A 12,503-nucleotide genomic window follows, 5' to 3' on the forward strand; every position below is an offset into this window, starting at 1 on the left:
TTATGGCAGTTATGACCCTGGCATTTAGAACTTCTTTAAAGTTCAGCAGTGATTTTTACAAACGAAATTAAATGAACAAACTGTCACAGTTTCCTAAAAATGTCCTCTATCGTCCCATTGTGTTCTCGCCCATCACAGTGAGCAGTTCAGTTCGCCGTGTTCCACTAGCCCACAGTCAAGCGTGTAACCCGGCTCACTACAGAGGTTTGCCTCATTTGACTGCAGTAGAAACTGATTTTGTTTGTTAACAGAAGAGCAAGCAGTAGCTATTCAGCAGGAATTGTGCATGTTTGTGTGTGGGATCAGGGTTCTGGTGAGGATGCAAATATCGGCCCTCACCTGTAAAATGGCGATGCAAAAACAGATGGATTACACCTGGACCAGGCAAATCATGCGGCCAGGAGAGAGAAAGACAGACATAAAGACTGAAATATATACTTGATACTCTATATAATCTAATCAAATCGTGAATATTTGCGTCAGAATGTAGGATATCAAAAATACCACATATCTAACAATAATACAATGATGTGGATTCCAGACTTGCTTACTTGTTCATGGTTTGAGTTTCTACTATGTGGTTTTATGCTCAACTGGTGACACAAACCCACAGGAACCAACCAAACAATCGCTACAACTTGTCAACTATGCCATATACAGTGGCCCCAATAATCTATTACTTTTAACCAACTGGTGTTGCACACTATGGACATGTTCCACTAGCATTTGACAACCATACGATTTTTTTATTTTTTATTTAAAAAAAACCCCACTAACATTCTTTGCGGTATATTTTATTTATGAAGTATCTTGCCTGAAAAGCAACACACACAGTACCTTAAGTGGAGCCACTGTAAATGTAAGTAGAGTAACTTTCAGTCTAATACATTTAGAGCCTAGTTTTCCAAGTGATAAACTGATGGTTTTACTAATAGGTAGAAAACTGAAGTAGGGCCAAAATGGCTAAATGTTTGCACTGGATGTTGATAAATGATAACTGAAGGTAATGACATATAACTCCAACAGGCAGAGAACCTGAGACGCAGGCAAACATGTAGATCTTGTGTGTTTGTGTAAGAGCTGTAGTCCATAAGACAACACGGCACGTCGCATGCAAACTAGCTCATCTCCGACATGTGCCGCGCTGCGATCTCATACATCAGGATGGGTCAGGTTACCATTCAAAAACATCTGATACTGTACTGGAGATTTACAAATCAGGTCATTGATTCAAGACCTGGATCACAATTAGACACATTTGTGAATAGATCAGGAATTATTATTAGTTTTTTTTCCTCCAGTGAGGAATTTGACCTTACTGACTCTAAAATCCATTTGTTGAAATGAATGCATTATCATTGATCCAAAAATCACAATTATTAAGCAGCTTTTGCTGTTCTAGGACATTGGAGGGAATCAATATTCAGTTCTTTCGGAAGCAATTATTATGAAATATAAGAACTGTTGGATCTCATTATTCCTGTAGGCGTTTCTGATCATTGCAGTTCAGAGCGGTGAGTCAACATTACACTCACGCAAGTCTGCAGCAGAGAACACATGGTATCTGAGCCAACAGGACAGAGAAAGCACAAATGATATCTATCTAATATCTCAATTGTTTCTCATGGACAGCAATGAGAGGGTAAGAAAAAGGAAACTCTATTCCTCAGATGTTTCCGTTAAGAAAAAGACCCTATTGGTCTCTTCTAAAGTTTCAGATGAGATCTCAAAAATGTCTCATGCTGAGCTCAGATAAGCCTGCGATGAAAGATCTCAATATGAACTCAAACATTTCTCATCAAGTTCTTCCAAAACCAAATGGGCGTAACGTTCAATAAACCAATCAGAGTGTCATCTCCCATTCCCTTTAAGAGCGAGATGCGCTCGCGCCATGGCGGATTGCTATTTACATGGCGTACACGCGATGAGTCAGTTAATATATATGTGTGTGTATTGGCACGATTGTTCAATTAATTAGCCAATTTCGTTCATCATTATAAGTAGTAATAGGCTGAATTGAAAATAGGTAGCCTAATTCTAATACACGCAATGACTATTCATCATTACATTTTTATATTTATGTAGCCTACACAATAATATTCTTTTACACTGTAATCCTTTTGTTTTTAATATTTGGCATGTTTGTGTGATGCGCATCCCTGTGTGTAATAAGCAAAGTCAACGCGCACTGTGGAAGCGCCCAGAGGCACAGTTTCTACCAACGCGCTCTAACAAAAAATATTGCGCCATTGACTTTAGACTTTAGACCAGGTTTGAGTTGGTCTATGGCGCAGTCTATTTTCAGCTCCTTAAAATAGCAATGCGCCGGCAATGCGCCTGAACACACCTCTTTTTTAGACCAGCACGCCCATGGGCGCACTAACTGGCGCAAATGCATTTACTAATTTAAGGACGTGGCGCTGAACGGGAAAACGCGAACGGCGCCGGACGCAAACTAGCAAACACACTTGCGCTGCGCCTTGCGTCGCATTGCGCCGGGTGTATTATAGGGCCCTAAATCTTCTCAGCGATGAAAGAGCAAACTATGAGAAATAAAATGATTTTCTGGCAAACTTTACAATAATCTAATCTAACCTAATTTAATCGTGATCGATCTGAATACACTCCAAATTCATTTAGAAGTCATGAACAGGTTCTGGAACAAATCTGCGAATTCTAAAACAGAATTTCATCTTCCAAATAAGACTGAATAATCTGCCTGAATAAGTTTCAAAACTCTCTTTGGCCACGTATACACTGCAAAGTTTCGAGAATGACAACCACAGTAAAATGTAGGAGTGAATACTCTTAATTATCTTGAAATAATTGACAAGCAAAGTTTTGGCATCTCGTGGCTGTGAAAAAGAATACTGCTATTTTTGATAAATGAAAATATGCAGAAAAAAATCACTCCCATAAATAACTACAGACTATCCAGAACGAAATTAAACACCCAGTTTTGACAATGTATTTGGCTGCAGTGTGCATGTGGCCTTTAATAAACGTCAAATATTTGAGCATGAATTATGATGAAACTGCCATCTGGTGTTTTGAAAAATGCCACCTGACACACTGCGAGCCTATTAGGAATAATAAATCAATCAAAGTGCAATTAAAGAAAGCTATAACTTAAATGTCACGCCGGCTGGTGTGACAGAGGGAAAGTTGTGTTTGTGTTTGTGTGTGGTGGAGGTAAAAATGACTCAGCTGATTTGGATGTTTGGGGTTTGCGGGAACAGGAAGGGCAGGAATTCTGCGTCGCCGCGGGGAAAGAAAACCATGCCAGCACCAGGTATGTGGCCGTGTGTCCATGGCAGCGAGAGTTTGTGTGAATGTTTTCGAGTGAGAGTGTTTATATGTGCGTGTGTGTGCGTGTGCCAAAGCAGGTGGGTGTGTGTATTTCACACACAGAGAATATTTATTTGATGTTTCTGGGCCCATGCGTGTGTGTGCGTGTGAAAGCGAAAGTAGATCATTTTCTACATTCTGTTTGTTTCAGCCCCTCCACAAAAACATTGCATTCTGATTGGAACATTAATATTATGATTCACCCATTATGCCTGCAACACACCCACACACATCTGCATATCAAAAGTTATCCGAGGACAACATTGTGTGTGTGTGTGTGTGTGTGTGTGTATGTGTGTGTGGTTTGATGATCTATATGTCACAGTGATTCATTCTCTCATTCTACCAACAATATAAAAGAGCACCAATGAACAAATATGCCAAATAAAATCATATTCCTTAAACAGGTGTGTAGCTAAAGAATAGATCACCACAAAAAGGAAATAAAGGGGTCAAAAGGGTTTGGATCTTTAGATGAACTACTCCTTTAAGACATAATGTGTTCTGGTGTGTGTGTGTGTTTGTAAAGTCTCTTACTTGACCAGCGCAAGTCGTCTTCCACTTTGCACGTCTTCAGTGCAGGAGGATCAATCTGATCTGGCCATAATCCTGCACACAAAAAAAAAATAAATATATATATATTTAATCACTTGTCAACTGGTAATCTGTTAGATGCAGACAAATATATTGAATATATATATATTCAATTTTTGTAAATTTATCAAACCAAAATATTCATTAATACAAAATAAAAAAACCCTCAATATTTTACATCCCTTTGACATTATTTACTATATCTCTTAATGTGTATTTGCTCTTATGATTTTATCCATTTGACAATATTTAAGATATCTCTATACTGATATTTATGTATTTGCTCTTAAAAGTCTATTTAAATTAACACAAATAATAATAAAATAACTTTTTTTAATCATTTATATGCAATGCATAATGATAAACAGACATTGTTACCTACAGATATTTTTCCTTGAATATTTTATTACATGTAAAAAAAAAAAAAATGTTTCAAATTGTTGAATCAGTTTTGAATCAGCTCACCGAACGAAAGTTGATTCATTTGATTTATGTAAGTCATCTAAACTTACCAACACCATTTTTGCTAATGAAGTTTAAACCAGAGATGCTGTTGCTCAATTTCAATTTTATTTTGGCAGGAAACCCATCATGAATAAACAGTGAATATTATAACTGCCCAGCCCTATCTGTGTGTCTTTGTACGATTGCAACAGAGTGAATTTGTCCACACATGCTCAGTTTGAGAGAGCTGCTAGTGTTTTCATCAAAGGTGTCGAGAAAAACAAACATGAAATCTTATGCTGGTGTCGCATTACACACACACACATACACGCACACACACGGAGCCCCATCTCTAAAATTGCATGTGTATGAGTAGATAACTGAAATCTTTCTGTTTTGCTGACAAGCCAAGAAAAGTATCAGTGTGTCATGAGGAATGATATTTTGGGTGTCTGTTAAAGGTGTGTGTGATTATCACATATCTTATCTTTAGCATGTGACGCCTTTATGTGTGTGTGTACGATCTGAGCATTTAAATCACTCCATCAGCATTAGCATGCAGCTGTCTCGCACACACACACAGCAGTCGCTGAACGAGTCTAAAATAAGATACTTTGGGAATTACAGAGTATATCTGTGTGTGTGTCAGTGCACTGAACTGCCAATTTGACATGCAAATGAATTCTGTTTGCTCTTAGTCCGAGAGAGATAGTTGTTACAAGCTAATCGTTGCAACACACACACATACGCGTATGAGATATGAGACGCGTGCAACTACATTTTTACATTTTCTGAGAAAAATATGAATGGTGCTTTTCCATGCAAAACTTGTCAGCATGATGCTAGTCGGTGGTTTCTAGGGTGTTCTGGAGGGATGATTGTTACCCAAGTCATATTCCAGTCGGCCCCGGGCCCCTCCTTCAATACAAGTCTACTGGATTTTATTTTTAAAATCATGAAATCAAGTCAGATCCAAAAATACTAGCACATGTGTCCTAAACAATCATTATGGGACAAGTTACACACCACAATTTAATACTTAGGGTAAGGAGTTTGAATAAATCCCTATAACCGTAAGTATGTGCAATAGTAATAATGATGCTTGCCTTAGCAAACACCACTAATGGCACACTGTTCCCAGTCTCTCTCACTCTCTGGTTTTCTCTGCACAATGATAAATTCTTCAGTATAAATGCTCTTATTCAGGCCACAGCTGGTGCTTCTGCTGAAAATAAACATCTCACTCAAATATTTTGATTGGCCGTTACACAACGTCAATAACAGACAGATCTCTACTGCTATAAAAGCAGCGTGTCAGACACTGTCTGTGGGCAGTACAATATGTGCGTAACTGAGAGCTTTGTGCATCTCTGAGAGGACTAATGTTGGGCAGTAACTAACTAAAATAGCAATGCAACTACCTTAAATACATTTATCAGTAGTATGACAGTAACTCATCTGTTTTTTGGCAATATGTTTTCAACAAACAGCAGTGTAGATTGAATGAACTCCTGAATCAGTTTGTTCCAGTGAATCAGTTCAGTAAGGCTGCATGTAAATTATTAATTCATTGATCAAATAAACTATTTATTGGTTCATTTAAACAGCCTGTTGTGAAGTATTTATATAGATGGTGTGCTTTTTTCTGAAATACAATGAATTTAAGTTTAGAGAGAGAGAGGCTGTATAACGCTGAGTGGAAATGCAGGCTTTCCTCAGTACCAGCAAAAACAAACACAGCCACCATGAAGTCTGGTTTTATGTCAGATCTTTTGCCACACCTCCTTAAAACACTCAAACACTCTCTGAAGTCCACACACACACACACACACACACGTAGTCCAAGACTCAAATGGACTGTCCATTCACTGACTGTTTTATAGTGCTTGCCAAAAACATTTTTTGTGACATTATTTTGTGACAATTAAGCACATTTTCCTTCCTGTTCTATTATCGTAATGTTATATTTATGAAATAATATATATTATAAAAACATATAATTAATAGAAAATATTTTATATTAATAAAAAAATATATAATTACTTAAGCCTAGGTAAATAATTATTTTAAAAAAAAGTAAATGGCCACATGAAATTTATGGTGAAAATAAAAACCGTCACAATGCAAAAAGTTGAATGATCCTACAAGTAGGCTTCATTATATTCATGCAAAATAATTAATCTTTTTCACAGACATATTTGATGTGTGTGAGTCAGTTACGCAGCATGTGGGAAGTGCATGAGCGCATGAGTAAACACCGCACAGCTCTGCCCGCATCTCTGTGCGCTTATTCTTTTATTCTCTTCAATGAACTCCATCTCCATTTTCGTTTGTTTATTCCTTGTTCGTTTTATTTTCGTCTGAAGCATGTTGCTGCATGTTAACTAATGCAAACTTTAATTCGCCTCCCTGCTCCTCTGGCATGACAATAGGTGTGTTTACGTGTGAGTTTGTGGGACGGCGCTGTGTGCTTTGACAAATCTGTTTAAGTATGAACCATGTCTGTGTTTGTGCTGTGAATTTTGTAACTTAATATCTGTTTACAGTCATCACCAATCTGCTAACCTCAAGACTCCAGGATGATGCAACCAACACCAGACACACACACACACACACACACACACACAGTTTGCATCACTCAGGTGGAATAAGAGACCATCTAATTACTGTGTGATGAAGGTAATAAATCTGATTAAACATGTCTATCTTACACATGTCTGTCTGCAAACCTTATACCACACAGAGCTGTCTGACAGAATGTGTGTGTGTGTGCGTGTATGTGTTAAGATTTAGGTATAAAGTTGGGAAAATGCGAGAGAGAGAAAGAGAGAGAGACAGTGCCCTAAGGTGAGAGATAACTATGTTAATATCAGACATAACAGTGAGGTTTTGATGTATCACACACCGGCCTACAGCAGCGACAGACACGCAGTCTCCCGACAGCTAAAGCTCTGTTAATGTGTTATGTCTGCTTCAAATGTGTGTGTGTCGGCAGTCATGGCCTCTGACAGCTCCATGAAGGCATAATTCCTCTCCTAATCCACCTGCAGATATGGATACTAGACGTACTTAACCTGCTCAAGTACACTCCTGACACAGTAAGTGTAAATCTCCCATTCTTCTTGCGCTGAGCTCTGGGTGATTCACGGCTTTGGTTTTGCAGGAATGTTTGTGTAAGCGTCCACCCTTCAGAATTCAGGTCAATCTGATGGAGGAATTTACCAAAAACCCCAAACAAAAACACCACAGAAACATTCAGGGTCTCTAATTCACCAGCTTATGATGGATAAACTACTCATAAATAATGAAGGTTACGAAAGTAACCATATTTTATGGGTTCCGGTTGACCATTACATCATGTCCTAACCAAACATAAGTTATTGTTTTCAAAATACCTTGAAAAACATCAAAATTAGATAAGTGTTACATAAAATCAGATACATATATAATCTATATATATATATGATGTTATATAATTTATATATAATTTATATGTTTCAATATGTTTAACTAATCATTTTATACTAATATAAAACATATTTCATATCTATTATAATATACATTTTTGTCGTAATATAATTATTACATATTTTAACAATTATTCTCATATATATATATACACACATATATATATATATATATATATATGATTTGAATTAAAGTGCGAATGGTCAAAAGAACAAAAGAAAGATGAAAGAACTGCAGGCCGTGATATGACCCTCGGGAGCATTTGGTCTTTCTCGCTTTTTGATTGATCGTAGAGAGATGTGAGTCACGACTGCTTAGATAATCGTAAACACACGCCAACTCTGTTTGAGTTTTTACAAAATATAAGCTATTCTGCCTACACTACAGATGCAGTGAGCAAACAAAAACAAATAAAAAAGGCGAAATTGTTTAACGAAATGACAAAATCAAAGCCAATCAAAACATATCTGATGTTTGAAGATTTTACTGTGTATCCAGCTTACAAACACTATCCAACTTACAAATAGAGTAGTAAGGAATAAATTCATAAGTTTACGACCCTAATGTTTGAAAGAACTAAATAAAACGCTCATGAACGCTTGATCTTTCTTACCTAATGACTATGCTGAGCAGAGATGAGCGACTATAAGAATTTGATTAAAACATGAGTCACGACTGCTCCAATGACCATAAAAACACACCAGTTGGAGTTCTTTAGAAATGCGAGTGATTCAGTCTACACTGCAGAAACAGTGAGCAAACAAGAATGAATAAAAGAAGCACATTTCAGCAACACACACACATTTCCGTGTATGAGAACGGGTGGGTGAGTGAAGGGTGGGGTGTGAAATCTGCCTGGGTGTGTATGTCTATTTGAGCGAAAGGGACAGAAAATAGAAAGATAGACTGTAAGCGAAGTGCATACGTGCCTTGGAGAGTGAGAGAGATTTGCTAGCAGACATCATGCTCAAAGGCCTTTACATGCGTCTGAGAACGTATCCTCGCCCACTATCACACACGCTGACGTGGGAGCCGAGATCGAGAGGGGTTGCTAGATTCCAGACGTCGAGGTGCGAGTTGTTGTGACGAGCTAACGTCTGACTCAAACAAACACATACACGGGATCTGTAGGGCATCCAGGGACAAAACACACACCTGGTATCTGTGTGGTGCCGGAGGGGCTGTAATGGGATTGGTGGGGACGGGCGGTCCCGTTGCCAGGGTTCATCCTCAGACTGGCCCTCTGGAAACGTTCGATGTCACTCAGGCGATCGGAGAACTGCTTATGAGCGTCTTCAGGCTTCACGCGGTGACCTGTAGAAAGATGGAGAGAAATACAATGGGTTATTAGAATGAGAATGAACCTGAACATAATTTTGGTAAAGACAATTGATAGTAAACACACTTATTTGAAGTAAATCAAGCCAGAAATGTGAAATGCTTCAATTTAATGACTAATTCAGTTATCTTGACTATATGGTTATGCATTACTGTAAACATTCCCTCTCTGGAATCATGCACATACTACATGAAAGTTACTATGCCAGTAAGAAATTTTGTCACAGTAGTCTCATACATAATTAATATAATTTCCATAACATTAATTTACAGAACACGCCCTTTCTCTTTATAAAAAGGCCAGATTTTCATATAGCAATTAAAATACACAGGCAGCTGCCTTCTAACTAACTTATGGAACCTGATTTGGAACACTTTACATACACTCTAAAAATTGCTGAGTTAAAAACAACCAAAGATAGACAAACCCAGCGGTTGGGTTAAATGTTTGCCCAGCCTGCTAGATAGGGTTGGGTACCATTCACATTTTAACCTGCACCGATAACAGTATCGGTACCTAAAATTCGGTGCCGGTACCCAAAGGTACCTTTTTTCGGTACTTTACTCTCTGTGTAATAACAAAAACATTTATTTCAGTTAAAAAAAAGTCCAAAACACTCAATTTCAACATTTTTTTTTATTTATTTAGAAATTTTATACACAAGACAATGTGTGTGCTGTAGTATGCGTGAGAACGCATTACAGCAGAGAATTCAAATGTCACGAAAGTTTTTTCCGTTTCTCGCGCTGTTCTTTACTTCTGCTGTTCAGCGTTCCGTTCGGACACATGTGCCATGAGTGTATGTTTCCTCAACACAGTAGCACAAAAGTGTTGTTTCATTTTCACGATGCTGTCAGATCTGGAGTTTGACTAACACATGGAAAATATGACTGTGACAATATTTAGTAGGCTATGGAACAACATGCGGAGCGCGCATGAGAAAGATTTCTGCGCGGAATGCCGCGATAAGATCAACAACACTCGCAACGCGGATGATATATCATAACGGACTGGAGAAAGCACGTCTCAAGTTTTTATGGACATATTGCAAATAGCGTTGTCTCAGTCTGCATCTAGTTTTGTGAAATGTAACCACACTTCAGAACGCTTAGCCACTGGCCTATGTGTTCTGTCTGAACAAGTTGCATGGGTGACGTCGCATGGTCTCTCTCTCTTTTTCTCTAGCATACCTCTCGTGCCCAGATGCGTTCTCAGGTACTGAAATTTGTCACCGATTGATTTAATGTGAATCGGTACTCGGTAGTACTGATGTAATTCAGTCGGTACCCTTAAAAGTACAGAGTTTGGTACCCAACCCTACTGCTAGGTAGTTTTAATTAACTCAACTATTTTTTTTAAAAATTACTGTATTGCTTGCTTGCTATGTTGGAAATTAACATTTATCATTTATTAACATTTATTAACAAGTCTTATGAATAATAATTAAACAATGAACATATATTAAATTGCTTATTAATAAATGTTCAACAAATTGGTTAAATGAAACACAAACGTTTAACCCAACCGCTGGGTTTGTCCATTTTCAACCCAACATGGGTTGTTTTTAACCAAGCATTTTTAGAGTGTAGGCAGTAACTCACACAGGAACAAGCACACTCACAAATTATTCCAATAAAATTTCACAGTAGCGTTTCGCAAAGCTAACAACATCATGTTCTAATAAGCATAAAAATACACAAATATTGGGTAAACGGTCTGGAAAGGAGCTTATGGCTTTCAGACAGAGCTGTGTACTCAGTCGTGACTCACGTAATGCTTGATGATCCACAGAGGAAATCACCAAGAAAACCTTGCTATGAGTGTGTGTGTGTGTGTGTGTTTATCACTGACAATAAGTTGCCATCCAACTTCAATAGCCATTACACACACACACACACACACACACACACACACCATCATCATCATCATCATATGTGTAGTCTGGTCAGCTCTAATGGATGAGTTTAATGTGACTATCAGTGGCGTGTGTGAGGAACATGTGAACATTTTGTGGTTTTTAATGTAGAGTAATGGCTGTATTTGAATGTTTTATTCAGATATAGAGGGATAACAGACGCTGTGATATGGATTTTGTGTGTTCTTGCCCTCTCTTTCACCCAAGGGCAATGCATCACTCCACGTTTTTTTACCCCTGGGGTAATATTTCTGTTAGTTTATCGCTCCCTCCATTTGTCTCCCTATCTCATTCGATCTAAATGGTAAATACAGTAGTCATTTTTTGTACTTTTTGGTTGGTTTATAAAGTGCGAGATAAACAAACACTCCCTGAGGAAAGAAAATTATTTCTTAGTTGTTTCTCCTAATCTACAATGAGATTAAATAGAAAACAACTAGTTACTTTTGTTCTCCTACTTTCAGATGTTTCTCTTGAGAAAAAGAAGAAATCTCACAAATGTCTCAGAAAAGATCTTAACAATGTCTCCAAAATTTGCAATCAATGTCAATCAAATTTATCATTAAATGATATGAGCTGCTATCCACAGTCATTTTCTAGCTCTACTCTTACTGTATGACTCATTTGTGTGGATTTTTATTTCTCTCAATACATTTCAGAAGAAAACTCTGACACAAAACTAATACTTAAATGCAAAACAACTGAGATCTCCTTCACAGCTCCAGATGTATGAAAGAGCAAGTCAAATGTAATGCATAGTCATAAATATTACACTTTCATCCTCAGGCACTAACTTTTACTAAGCATTTGTGTTAAAGCTGTACTTTAAGTCACTTTAGTGTGACATACTGTATATCTTCTTAATGCAGTTGTAAAGTCATACAGTTAAACCCTTTCTGTTCAGGCACTAGCATGGGTAGTGTCTCTCCTGGATGGCTGTGGGGTCAAGCCCTACATCTGCCCAGCCTACATCCACCCTGTCTGAATTATTATGGATGAATGAATATTTCATAGGTAAGGGGGCACTTAGACAGGAATGTTGACTTTTTGTGAGAATGATATCATAACCACAGAACACACACAGACACACTAATTAGAGTGGATCCCTCTCATACACACACATACACGCACATGTCATGGGGAAATGGTCTGGGATGAACACAACTGCAACAGACATTGTGTGATGGAGATATACATGTACACCATACACTCTTAAAATAAAAATGTTAAAATCAAATTCTCACCTTGCATTTTTGTGTTTTACCATGGGTTATTGTACTGTATGTATTATTTTTCATGTGTCATAGATTAATTTACAAACTGTAATTTGTCAATTCACAAAAGTAGAAGCTTTATCAGATTGTCAGATTATATTATATCAGGTTATAGACAAAT

At 37.6% G+C, this 12,503-nt stretch overlaps 1 protein-coding gene across 4 annotated transcripts in view; it reads right to left on the reverse strand.

Annotated features, from left to right (window-relative positions):
- runx3 (RUNX family transcription factor 3) overlaps positions 1-12,503 on the reverse strand; it is a 69,059-nt gene that overhangs the window by 5,357 nt on the left and 51,199 nt on the right. For all 4 annotated transcript variants that reach the window (XM_048204561.1, XM_048204559.1, XM_048204560.1 and 1 more), the window contains 2 exons: positions 9,010-9,168; positions 3,886-3,957 (listed from right to left, as the gene is read on the reverse strand). In XM_048204561.1, the coding sequence (XP_048060518.1) occupies positions 3,886-3,957; positions 9,010-9,168 (231 nt within the window). The remainder of the gene's footprint in view (positions 1-3,885; positions 3,958-9,009; positions 9,169-12,503) is intronic.

Source organism: Megalobrama amblycephala, linkage group LG10 (genome assembly GCF_018812025.1).
Source record: "Megalobrama amblycephala isolate DHTTF-2021 linkage group LG10, ASM1881202v1, whole genome shotgun sequence".
In the NCBI taxonomy this organism is placed as follows: domain Eukaryota; kingdom Metazoa; phylum Chordata; class Actinopteri; order Cypriniformes; family Xenocyprididae; genus Megalobrama; species Megalobrama amblycephala.